General features: G+C 48.5%; 1 protein-coding gene across 10 annotated transcripts in view; it reads right to left on the reverse strand.

The window, feature by feature from the left end:
- LOC121540688 (tight junction protein ZO-1) overlaps positions 1-10,452 on the reverse strand; it is a 173,326-nt gene extending 162,874 nt beyond the window's left edge. For all 10 annotated transcript variants that reach the window (XM_041849721.2, XM_041849720.2, XM_041849711.2 and 7 more), the window contains exon 1: positions 9,891-10,452. In XM_041849721.2, coding sequence (XP_041705655.2) covers positions 9,891-10,042 — 152 coding nt within the window. In that variant the 5' untranslated portion in view covers positions 10,043-10,452. The remainder of the gene's footprint in view (positions 1-9,890) is intronic.
- Between the last annotated feature and the right edge of the window lie 2,267 nt (positions 10,453-12,719).

The raw sequence follows: 12,719 nt of genomic DNA on the forward strand, positions 1-12,719 counted from the left end.
ATCAAGACATTGCCTCAGAGTAGATATTAAAATGTCATCCAAGCCTCTACCTAAGAAAATAAAAAAATGAAGCAAGCATCTCCTGTGGATGTATCTAACATTTCCTATGACTAAAGGACTGTAAGCCCATCCACTTAACAATGTTGACTTATTCATTTTTCATTTTCACTCAATGAAATGAAATTGTGTAAGTATTGGCAAGTTATGCAAAACATCAGCAATGTACAATGAGGTTTATGGTGAGGTTGTTGAGGTTTATGGTGAGGTTGTTGAGGTTTATGGTGAGGTTGTTGAGGTTTATGGTGAGGTTGTTGAGGTTTATGGTGAGGTTGTTGAGGTTTATGGTGAGGTTGTTGAGGTTTATGATGAGGTTGTTGAGGTTTATGGTGAGGTTGTTGAGGTTTATGGTGAGGTTGTTGAGGTTTATGGTGAAGTTGTTGAGGTTTATGGTGAGGTTGTTGAGGTTTATGGTGAGGTTGTTTCAGCCCGTTAGGGACAACACCATTAGACTTTACCTTTTATAAACAAGGTGATTTCAGCTGTGGCCAGATACTATCACCAACCAGGTGCTGAAATCACCTCTTCTTTCACCTTACAGAAAATCCTAAAATGTGTGCACAGTTTGAACATATCTCAATATGCTTTGCATAGAAATGAGAGCAAGCATATGATTGAGCTGTATGAATGCCTCAGTCTAAGAACAAAAGATGAAGGTAAGAATGTGAAATGATCAGTTGACATGACAACCACAATGTTGTTGACTGACTACAACTTTCATTGCGAAAGAAATGTTTGATTATAGATGTTTGATCCTAAAATGGCGGTCTTTAACTTGATCCGTTTTTTTAAATTTATTTTTTTAATCAATATCCTCAGTAGTCAGAGTATTGTTGTCTTGGCTGACGAGGGAAGGTGGAAGGTTGGTTGGGAGACATTTTATCAAGTCTTATTTCAATCCAGAGCCATGTATTTAATACATAATCTAGACATATAGCTCTGTTCCTTTAGGTCAACGGTACTGTATGACTTGTGTTTCGTTTTTTGTACTGAGTAGCCCTCTCTGTCAGGTCTCCCTTGTGAGATGTCTCCTGGCCTGGTTAAATACAAAACGAATGTGTTTACTGTCCAGCCTGTGGGCGGAGCAAGTTGTAGCAGGTGTGTCTACCCCGTCCTCAGCTTGACCTCAGTGATGATGTAACCAATGGCCAACGGAGAAGTCATTTGTGACGCTTTTATTCATCAGCTTTAATGACGAGGAGGAAGGACAAAGGTTGTGTAAGGTTTTATTCTGAGCCAGAATGGTCCGGTTTAGCCCTGTGTTTCCCAAAAGGAGGGTTGGGGCCCACTGGTGGGACGCAGCTAATTTCTACTAGGTCACAGTTTACAACTGGATAATAGAAGGAAACCACTACTTTTGTTTTAATTTAGCCAAGGTCACAGAGCAACTGTTTTTTTGTTGACCTATAGTCTACGGTTGGGTCTGTATCACTACTGGTAGGTAGGTAACCTATAGTCTACGGTTGGGTCTGTATCACTACTGGTAGGTAGGTAACTTATAGTCTACGGTTGGGTCTGTATCACTACTGGTAGGTAGGTAACCTATAGTCTACGGTTGGGTCTGTATCACTACTGGTAGGTAGGTAACCTATAGTCTACGGTTGGGTCTGTATCACTACTGGTAGGTAGGTAACTTATAGTCTACGGTTGGGTCTGTATCACTACTGGTAGGTAGGTAACTTATAGTCTACGGTTGGGTCTGTATCACTACTGGTAGGTAGGTAACCTATAGTCTACGGTTGGGTCTGTATCACTACTGGTAGGTAGGTAACTTATAGTCTACGGTTGGGTCTGTATCACTACTGGTAGGTAGGTAACTTATAGTCTACGGTTGGGTCTGTATCACTACTGGTAGGTAGGTAACTTATAGTCTACGGTTGGGTCTGTAAGAAAATATGGAGATGAGATGGAAGGAATAATAACAACAGGAGTTTATCCATCTTTTTAAACTGTAGATCCCCCTGTTCCTCTCCTCTCTGTCCCAGATCCGCCTGTTCCTCTCCTCTCTGTCCCAGATCCGCCTGTTCCTCTCCTCTCTGTCCCAGATCCCCCTGTTCCTCTCCTCTCTGTCCCAGATCCCCCTGTTCCTCTCCTCTCTGTCCCAGATCCGCCTGTTCCTCTCCTCTCTATCCCAGATCCCCCTGTTCCTCTCCTCTCTGTCCCAGATCCGCCTGTTCCTCTCCTCTCTATCCCAGATCCCCCTGGTCCTCTCCTCTCTGTCCCAGATCCCCCTGTTCCTCTCCTCTCTGTCCCAGATCCCCCTGTTCCTCTCCTCTCTGTCCCAGATCTGCCTGTTCCTCTCCTCTCTGTCCCAGATCCGCCTGTTCCTCTCCTCTCTGTCCCAGATCCCCCTGTTCCTCTCCTCTCTGTCCCAGATCCCCCTGTTTCTCTCCTCTCTGTCCCAGATCCCCCTGTTCCTCTCCTCTCTGTCCCAGATCCGCCTGTTCCTCTCCTCTCTGTCCCAAATCTGCCTGTTCCTCTCCTCTCTGTCCCAGATCCGCCTGTTCCTCTCCTCTCTATCCCAGATCCCCCTGTTCCTCTCCTCTCTGTCCCAGATCCGCCTGTTCCTCTCCTCTCTGTCCCAGATCCGCCTGTTCCTCTCCTCTCTGTCCCAGATCCCCCTGATCTTCTCCTCTCTGTCCCAGATCCCCCTGTTCCTCTCCTCTCTATCCCAGATCCCCCTGTTCCACTCCTCTCTGTCCCAGATCCCCCAGTTCCTCTCCTCTCTGTCCCAGATCCCCCAGTTCCTCTCCTCTCTGTCCCAGATCCGCCTGTTCCTCTCCTCTCTGTCCCAAATGTGCCTGTTCCTCTCCTCTCTGTCCCAGATCCGCCTGTTCCTCTCCTCTCTATCCCAGATCCCCCTGTTCCTCTCCTCTCTGTCCCAGATCCGCCTGTTCCTCTCCTCTCTGTCCCAGATCCGCCTGTTCCTCTCCTCTCTATCCCAGATCCCCCTGTTCCTCTCCTCTCTGTCCCAGATCCCCCTGTTCCTCTCCTCTCTGTCCCAGATCCCCCTGTTCCTCTCCTCTCTGTCCCAGATCCCCTGTACCTCTCCTCTCTATCCCAGATCCCCCTGTTCCTCTCCTCTCTGTCCCAGATCCCCCTGTTCCTCTCCCTCTCTATCCCAGATCCCCCTGTTCCTCTCCTCTCTGTCTCAGATCCCCCTGTTCCTCTCCTCTCTGTCCCAGATCCGCCTGTTCCTCTCCTCTCTGTCCCAGATCCGCCTGTTCCTCTCCTCTCTGTCCCAGATCCCCCTGATCTTCTCCTCTCTGTCCCAGATCCCCCTGTTCCTCTCCTCTCTATCCCAGATCCCCCTGTTCCACTCCTCTCTGTCCCAGATCCCCCAGTTCCTCTCCTCTCTGTCCCAGATCCCCCAGTTCCTCTCCTCTCTGTCCCAGATCCGCCTGTTCCTCTCCTCTCTGTCCCAAATGTGCCTGTTCCTCTCCTCTCTGTCCCAGATCCGCCTGTTCCTCTCCTCTCTATCCCAGATCCCCCTGTTCCTCTCCTCTCTGTCCCAGATCCGCCTGTTCCTCTCCTCTCTGTCCCAGATCCGCCTGTTCCTCTCCTCTCTATCCCAGATCCCCCTGTTCCTCTCCTCTCTGTCCCAGATCCCCCTGTTCCTCTCCTCTCTGTCCCAGATCCCCCTGTTCCTCTCCTCTCTGTCCCAGATCCCCCTGTACCTCTCCTCTCTATCCCAGATCCCCCTGTTCCTCTCCTCTCTGTCCCAGATCCCCCTGTTCCTCTCCTCTCTATCCCAGATCCCCCTGTTCCTCTCCTCTCTGTCTCAGATCCCCCTGTTCCTCTCCTCTCTGTCCCAGATCCGCCTGTTCCTCTCCTCTCTGTCCCAGATCCGCCTGTTCCTCTCCTCTCTGTCCCAGATCCGCCTGTTCCTCTCCTCTCTGTCCCAGATCCCCCTGTTCCTCTCCTCTCTGTCCCAGATCCCCCTGTTCCTCTCCTCTCTGTCCCAGATCCCCCTGTTCCTCTCCTCTCTGTCCTAGATCCCCCTGTTCCTCTCCTCTCTGTCCCAGATCCGCCTGTTCCTCTCCTCTCTGTCCCAGATCCGCCTGTTCCTCTCCTCTCTGTCCCAGATCCCCCTGTTCCTCTCCTCTCTGTCCCAGATCCCCCTGTTCCTCTCCTCTCTATCCCAGATCCCCCTGTTCCTCTCCTCTCTGTCCCAGATCCCCCTGTTCTTCTCCTCTCTGTCCCAGATCCCCCTGTTCTTCTCCTCTCTGTCCCAGATCCCCCTGTTCTTCTCCTCTCTGTCCCAGATCCCCCTGTTCCTCTCCTCTCTGTCCCAGATCCGCCTGTTCCTCTCCTCTCTATCCCAGATCCCCCTGTACCTCTCCTCTCTGTCCCAGATCCGCCTGTTCCTCTCCTCTCTGTCCCAGATCCGCCTGTTCCTCTCCTCTCTGTCCCAGATCCGCCTGTTCCTCTCCTCTCTATCCCAGATCCCCCTGTTCCTCTCCTCTCTGTCCCAGATCCGCCTGTTCCTCTCCTCTCTGTCCCAGATCCCCCTGATCTTCCCCTCTCTGTCCCAGATCCCCCTGTTCCTCTCTTCTCTGTCCCAGATCCCCCTGTTCCTCTCCTCTCTGTCCCAGATCCCCCTGTTCCTCTCCTCTCTGTCCCAGATCCCCCTGTTCCTCCTCCCTCTCTGTCCCAGATCCCCTGTTCCTCTCCTCTCTGTCCCAGATCCCCCTGTACCTCTCCTCTCTGTCCCAGATCCCCCTGTTCCTCTCCTCTCTGTCCCAGATCCCCCTGTTCCTCTCCTCTCTATCCCAGATCCCCCTGTTCCTCTCCTCTCTATCCCAGATCCCCCTGTTCCTCTCCTCTCTGTCCCAGATCCCCCTGTTCCTCTCCTCTCTGTCCCAGATCCCCCTGTTCCTCTCCTCTCTGTCCCAGATCCGCCTGTTCCTCTCCTCTCTGTCCCAGATCCGCCTGTTCCTCTCCTCTCTGTCCCAGATCCGCCTGTTCCTCTCCTCTCTATCCCAGATCCGCCTGTTCCTCTCCTCTCTGTCCCAGATCCCCCTGTTCCTCTCCTCTCTGTCCCAGATCCCCCTGTTCCTCTCCTCTCTGTCCCAGATCCGCCTGTTCCTCTCCTCTCCTCTCTGTCCCAGATCCCCCTGATCTTCTCCTCTCTGTCCCAGATCCGCCTGTTCCTCTCCTCTCTGTCCCAGATCCCCCTGTTCCTCTCCTCTCTGTCCCAGATCCCCCTGTTCCTCTCCTCTCTGTCCCGGGGGAAGAATTAGGCTAATAAGGGTACGACTAAGGAATATGATTAAGTAAACAGGCCTAGAGATAAAGAGCTGCTGCATATGATCAGAGCAACAACAGGCTGACAGACTGACCTGACCCCTGACCCCTGCTGCCGGGGATACAGGGGCAGAGCACCATGGTGGTTTGTCCCATAGAAATATAAATACTCTTAAGGGGTTTACCGTTCTAGTAATTATATTTATATGGTTGGTCCCTGCCTACCTGACCCCTGCTGCCGGGATACAGGGGCAGAGCACCATGGTGGTTTGTCCCATAGAAATAGAAATACTCTTAAGGGGTTTACCGTTCTAGTAATTATATTTATATGGTTGGTCCCTGCCTACCTGACCCCTGCTGTATGGGGACACAGGAGAGTAGTCGGTCCCAAATCGTTCATCCTTCGTTGTTCGCATGTCTGAATGGTCCGGATAGGTACAAGCACTGAGCAGTGTAGACAAAGACAGTACAGTATGAAGATATGCAGAAACTGCTTTTCCAATCGAAATCCCAGATCACACTTGTAGGCGACGTCATGGCGACAATAGCTAGCACAGCTCATGCGTAGAAACAAGTCATCTGGTCTAACGGTCGTGTCGCCGCCGAACTGCGCACGTGCAGGCCATCAAATGAAAGGTACTCCTTCGATATAAAAGTTGTTTTTGACAAAAATTAAAAAGTGTCAGGTTGTCACTTTCACGATCATAGGGATCAAACATTGAATGGTGGAGGGCCAACGGGACTCGTAGGAATCAAACATTGAATGGTGGAGGGCCAACGGGACTCGAAGGGATCAAACATTGAATGGTGGAGGGCCAACGGGACTTGTAGGGATCAAACATTGAATGGTGGAGGGCCAACGGGACTCGTAGGGATCAAACATTGAATGGTGGAGGGCCAACGGGACTCGAAGGGATCAAACATTGAATGGTGGAGGGCCAACGGGATTCGTAGGGATCAAACATTGAATGGTGGAGGGCCAACGGGGACTCGAAGGGATCAAACATTGAATGGTGGAGGGCCAACGGGACTCGAAGGGATCAAACATTGAATGGTGGAGGGCCAACGGGACTCGAAGGGATCAAACATTGAATGGTGGAGGGCCAACGGGACTCGAAGGGATCAAACATTGAATGGTGGAGGGCCAACGGGACTCGAAGGGATCAAACATTGAATGGTGGAGGGCCAACGGGACTCGAAGGGATCAAACATTGAATGGTGGAGGGCCAACGGGACTCGAAGGGATCAAACATTGAATGGTGGAGGGCCAACGGGACTCGTAGGGATCAAACATTGAATGGTGGAGGGCCAACGGGACTCGAAGGGATCAAACATTGAATGGTGGAGGGCCAACGGGACTCATAGGAATCAAATTGGGATCGGCCCAGCATGGGTTCCAATTCAAATGCTGTGGTCTGGGGGACATTCTAGGAATTGTATTTCTATAGTTGGTCCCTGTATGGCTTGTGGTGACATCATTCCTCTCTGGTTACTGGAGTAGGGTTTCATGAATAGAAACATAATTACTAGAACGGGCATTCCCATTCAAGTCAATGTTCTGTGAAGGGTGGACCAGCAGGCATGCAGCTTTATCCTTTCCAGTAACTATATTTCTATGGGTTCATGCACCATTAAATGAGTGGGAGTGTCCGGGGTTTACAAGAGCAAGATGCGAGGAGGTTGATTTAAGACCGATGGTACAGTACAACACCATACAATGACATGCAGGAGACAGGACAAGATATGCCTCAGTCAGAGCACATCAGATTTCCTAATATTAATTAATACAGAACATTACCAAGAAAAAAGAGATGTGGTGAGGCAGACGTTAAGTGCAACACAATACAATGACGTGCATGGAAAGGATATTTGTCAGATGGAATGATAGCCTCTAACCCCCTACTATTAATGAGCACAGAAAATGAAGGAGATAAGATCTTTCCCACTGTTAGACAGGCTTAGGCCTGCATTGTGATCTCCTCATTCACTCCAAATATTTTATATTCTATTCTATTGTAACTAAGAATTTGTTACCTTAAATGGACCTGCCTGGTAAAATAAAAATAAATAAATGCAATGTTATTTTCTTTTATATTCTATTTTAAACTATTCTGTTCTGATCTGCTGTTCTATATGAAACGAGTGTTGATAAGACATAAGCCTGTAACCCCAATGGAGCCATGCCAAAGTGTCACAGCATTATCGGGGGGGGGGGGAATGATCTCCCGCTGTATGCCTTTGTTTGTCAGACAGAGACTAACAGCAGCAGCAAAGTGCTGAAGAGGTTATTGACCGATAATTAACTGTCTTGTTTTCTTTTCAACAGGATAGTAATCTTGTCGTAAGCACAGAAACCCTTCTCTCTCCACAGCTACAGACTACCTGAGACCTGATCCCAGATCAGCACTACTACTCTGAGATGCTTTATATGTAAATATAATAAAGCTTCACAGGACAGGACAGGACAGGACAGGACAGGACAGGACAGGACAGGACAGGACAGGACAGGACAGGACAGGGCAGGGCAGGGCAGGGCAGGGCAGGGCAGGGCAGGGCAGGACTGGACAGGGCAGGGCAGGGCAGGGCAGGGCAGGGCAGGGCAGGGCAGGGCAGGGACTGGACTGGACTGGACTGGGCAGGGCAGGGCAGGGCAGGGCAGGGCAGGGCAGGGCAGGGCAGGGCAGGGCTGGACTGGACTGGACTGGACTGGACTGGACAGGGCAGGGCAGGGCAGGGCAGGGCAGGACAGGACTGGACTGGACTGGACTGGACAGGGCAGGGCAGGGCAGGGCAGGGCAGGGCAGGGCAGGGCAGGAGCTGGACTGGACTGGACTGGACTGGACTGGACAGGGCAGGGCAGGGCAGGGGCAGGGCAGGGCAGGACAGGACAGGACAGGACAGGACAGAACAGGACAGGACAGGACAGGACTGGGCAGGGCAGGACTGGACAGGACAGGACAGGAGGATCAGGGCCATAGGCATAAAGCATCTCAGAGTAAGACTGCTGATCTGGGATCAGCCCCCCCCCCCCCGTCCATGTAATCTTATTCATTATGATTTTAAAGGCAAAACGGATCCTAGATCAGCACTCCTACTCTGAGATGTTTTATACGGGCCCTGGAGATATGATCACACAAAATGTTTTAAGCATGCAAAGAAATACATGAAAGCCATTGATTGAAATGGAGGACAAGACACAAGAAGACACAACCACACAGAGAAGAGTAGCTGAATGGAATGTTTAATGAAGATGTAGATGAGAGGGGTTTGGTTGGTTCCCAAATGGCACCCTATTCCCTATATAGCGCACTACTCTGGTCAAAAGTAGTGCACTACGTAGTGAATAGGGTGCGATTTTGGGATGCAACCGAACGGTTGTTAAAGGCAAGGCCTGCTGCTCTGCTGCACTTCACAGTTTACAATGGACAAGAAAAACAGGAGAGGAAAATACATTTTTTCCATTTTAATCTTTATTAATGAATTACTTACATTACTGTAATTTACAAAGGGAGTTATTGATGATTTAACACATAATGAAAGTGTATATGAGAAAGTAGCAGTAGCAGAACTGTTACAGAGGAGGAGGTTACAGAAGAGCAGAAGCATGAGGTTACAGAGGAGCAGAAGCACCAGGTCACAGAGGAGCAGAAGCACCAGGTCACAGAGGAGCAGAAGCACGAGGTCACAGAGGAGCAGAAGCACGAGGTCACAGAAGAGCAGAAGCACGAGGTCACAGAGGAGCAGAAGCACGAGGTCACAGAGGAGCAGAAGCATGAGGTTACAGAGGAGCAGAAGTATGAGGTCACAGAGGAGCAGAAGCACGAGGTCACAGAAGAGCAGAAGCACCAGGTCACAGAGGAGCAGAAGCACGAGGTTACAGAGGAGCAGAAGCACGAGGTCACAGAGGAGCAGAAGCACGAGGTCACAGAGGAGCAGAAGCACGAGGTTACAGAGGAGCAGAAATAACAATGACAAGCCTATAAAGCATTGAACAAACACACTCAACTTGGATAGATTTATTGTATAAAAAAACCCCACTATAAAACACTGGCCCCTTGATAGCCTATCACCCACCCCCCAGCGCACACATTAATGCACGCGCCCACGCAAACAAACGCATGCACGCACACGCACGCACGCACGCACGCAGGCAAACTTAGGGCATGCGGAATTGACCTAGCCTACAGTATATCGACTAGCCCTAGAGTAGACTGTTGTAGCCTAATGATCGCAACATGGTGCATAGAGAGAGAGAGAGAGAGATAGGGCAGGCTGGCTGCGGTAGATAAAGTCACTGGACGGTTCTGAAATATATATCACAGAGTGAAACAAACACAAAATGCCCATCTTGCAGATTGAGTCTGCTCACGCTACCGTAGCTACCGTGTTTCCTTCTCCGACCATGACCCTCTTATTATAAAAGGATGTGCGGGGAGGCAGGCAGCTTGGCGCGTTGCTATAGAATCCCCCCCCCATCTACTCAGCTTCAACCTGAACTGCCTGGCTGGCGACATCCCATAATGATTCTGAATCATCCGCAGCAGCAGGCAGCAGAAGCACTAAGTCATATTCATACTCATACTCACCACAACGATTTCCTGGGAGGAAGATGATGTTCTTTGTTGTAGGAGGTCACCCCGAGAGCCAGCTGCATAACAGTAATATATTTCTGGTAATTCACCATGGTATTGTCCACCACTACTAAGAATCCAACCCAAAGAAAAACATAGGTAATCATATATTAGTAGTAGTTTATTCCCTGGCAGCGTCTGCCTTCACTGCGTCTTCCTTGTTCAGCAGCATCTCAACGCCATTTCCAGTAGCGGTGAAGGACTGACAGGGGAAACACTCCCCGAGGAACTGAGAGAAAGGTGCCATACCGCGGCTACGAGCCATGTCTACAATGACAGTACCAAGGATACACTCCTCTATAATCGTATTAGCACTCAGAATAGAGAGCCCAATCCATTCGATTTTTAGTCAGGATTTAAACATTATTTTCTTTCTTCGTTCCTTCCTTCCTTTCTCCGGGACCGCGGGGACTTTGCTGGAAAACAGTCGGGTGAAAAACAGTCTGTGCTGCGGCGTTAGTTCAAGCGTCCGTGCGGTGAGGTAGGGGAGAGTGTGTAGGCGATGTGTAGTCAGAAAGAGGCACGGAGAGCGGGAGGGGGGAGGGAGGCAAGGAGGGAAGTATTTGAAAAGGACTAATTAATAATACATTTTGAGGATCTTATCGCATTTACTTATGGGGTCAAACATCAGCGCTACTTCGAAACCTTACAGCCTACAGCCTTACTCCATAGTAGTTTAGTAAAAACACATTTGATTCTATGAATCTTGTCATGGATTGTAGCCTATGACGTGTTGGAGATTGGGGAAGGTACTCTGAAAACAGTTACTACACACTGGGAAAAAGCTAAGCTACACAAAAGCTACTCATACTTTGAAATAGTAGTTAACTACATCCAAACTACTTCGTGATACATTCTGGTATCTACAGTAAATCTGAAATGCCGTAGACCACAAATTGCAAGAACAGATCACTCTGGAGTCAGATGCTAACAGGATGTGTAATTTAGCCTCTTAAACACAAAAACGATGTTTCGTCAGAATTACGCAGGTCTGATGCCTGAAATTCTTGCATACTTCACCCATATTTTCTGTTATTTTTGCAACAAAAAAAAAGTAGTGTGTCCTTCCAGTAGTTAGCTACACCGCTACATGGCAACAAAGTTATTATCTACTGAAAACACAACCAAGGTTTGAATTTAATTCAACTACCACCAAGCTACTGCAAAATGTAGTTTAATTACTAGTTGAACTGCATGTAGTTCACTACTCCTCAACACAGTAGGTCAACCTGCCTGCCAGCCCAGGCTAACATGCTACTTCATTAAAAATGATCATATCTAAATCAGAAATGGCATCGAATACGAATTGCAAGAACAGATCATTCTGTAGTCAGATGTTAACAGAATGTGTAATTTATCCTAATACACACAAAAACAATGTTTAAAGTGAGAATTAGGCAGGTCTGACGCCGAATAAGAAATTCTTGCCTACTTCACACATTTTTGTAAAATCTTTTTGACAAAATAAGTTGTGTGTAGTTCCAGTAGTTAGCTACACCGCTACATGGCAAAAAAAGTTACTGACTACTGAAAACACTACCTAGATCTGAATTTAGTTCAACAATTTTTTGTTGGCTTTACTTCTAGGCCTACCCAAAGTGGTCTATAGATAGACTGAACCACTGGAGTAACTACAGAGCATTAGGACACAGAGACTGAACCACTGGAGTAACTACAGAGCATTAGGACACAGAGACTGAACCACTGGAGTAACTACAGAGCATTAAGACACAGATAGACTGAACCATTGGAGTAACTACAGAGCATTAGGACACAGATAGACTGAACCACTGGAGTAACTACAGAGCATTAAGATACGCCTATTAGTTTAGACTTTGTAGTCTGGAATTTATAGAGGAGTTTAAAAAAAAAAACATATTCCTCCTCTTCAGACTCACCTGAGGCATGGTTATAATTACAGGGGGGCTGGATGGATTCCCAAAAATAATTGAAATATCAATGTCAACATTAGCATCAGGCACCCCCAAGAGACATTGTGCACCCCCAAGAGACATTGTGCACCCCCAAGAGACATTGTGCACCCCCAAGAATATGTATAATTAAAACCCTGGCTGCATAGTGGACCAGAGGCCATTCCATAGTCAGCAGTAACTACAGATGTTCCATACCACAGATTATATATGGCTAGGTTAGGCAATTTAAAAGAGATCTGGGAATTAGCTAACCCATGTATATTTAAGCACGGGATCTTATTTCCTTTTAAATAATTAGCTATTGGCACTGAAAATATTCTGCCTGTGGCATGTAAACGTCTTATCCCGTTTAGTGTTGGTTTTTCGTGGTCTGCGAACCCTCAGTTTCGCATATCATGGGTGTTGTGTGATGATGTTTTCATTTTATTGTCAAACAAATTTACATTTTAGTCATTTAGCAGACGCTCTTATGCAGAGCAGTGAGTGCATACATTATTATTTATTTTATTTTATTTTTCATACTGGCCCCCAGTGGGAATCGAACCCACAACCCTGGCGTTGCAAACGCCATGCTCTACCAACTGAGCTACATCCCTGCCGGCCATTCCATCCCCTACCCTGGACGACGCTGGGCCAATTGTGCGCCGCCCCATGGGTCTCCCGGTCGCGGCCGGCAACGACAGAGCCTGGATTCGAACCAGGATCTCTAGTGGCACAGCTAGCACTGCGATGCAAATCACTTCAAAAAGTAGGCTACCTACGCAGTTCGATCCACCATAATTCCATAATAATTTATTTTGCTGATATTCCATACTGGACTACATACATACTGGCTACTTCCACCCCTTTA

This window comes from Coregonus clupeaformis, chromosome 26 (assembly GCF_020615455.1).
Source record: "Coregonus clupeaformis isolate EN_2021a chromosome 26, ASM2061545v1, whole genome shotgun sequence".
Taxonomy (NCBI): Eukaryota; Metazoa; Chordata; class Actinopteri; order Salmoniformes; family Salmonidae; genus Coregonus; species Coregonus clupeaformis.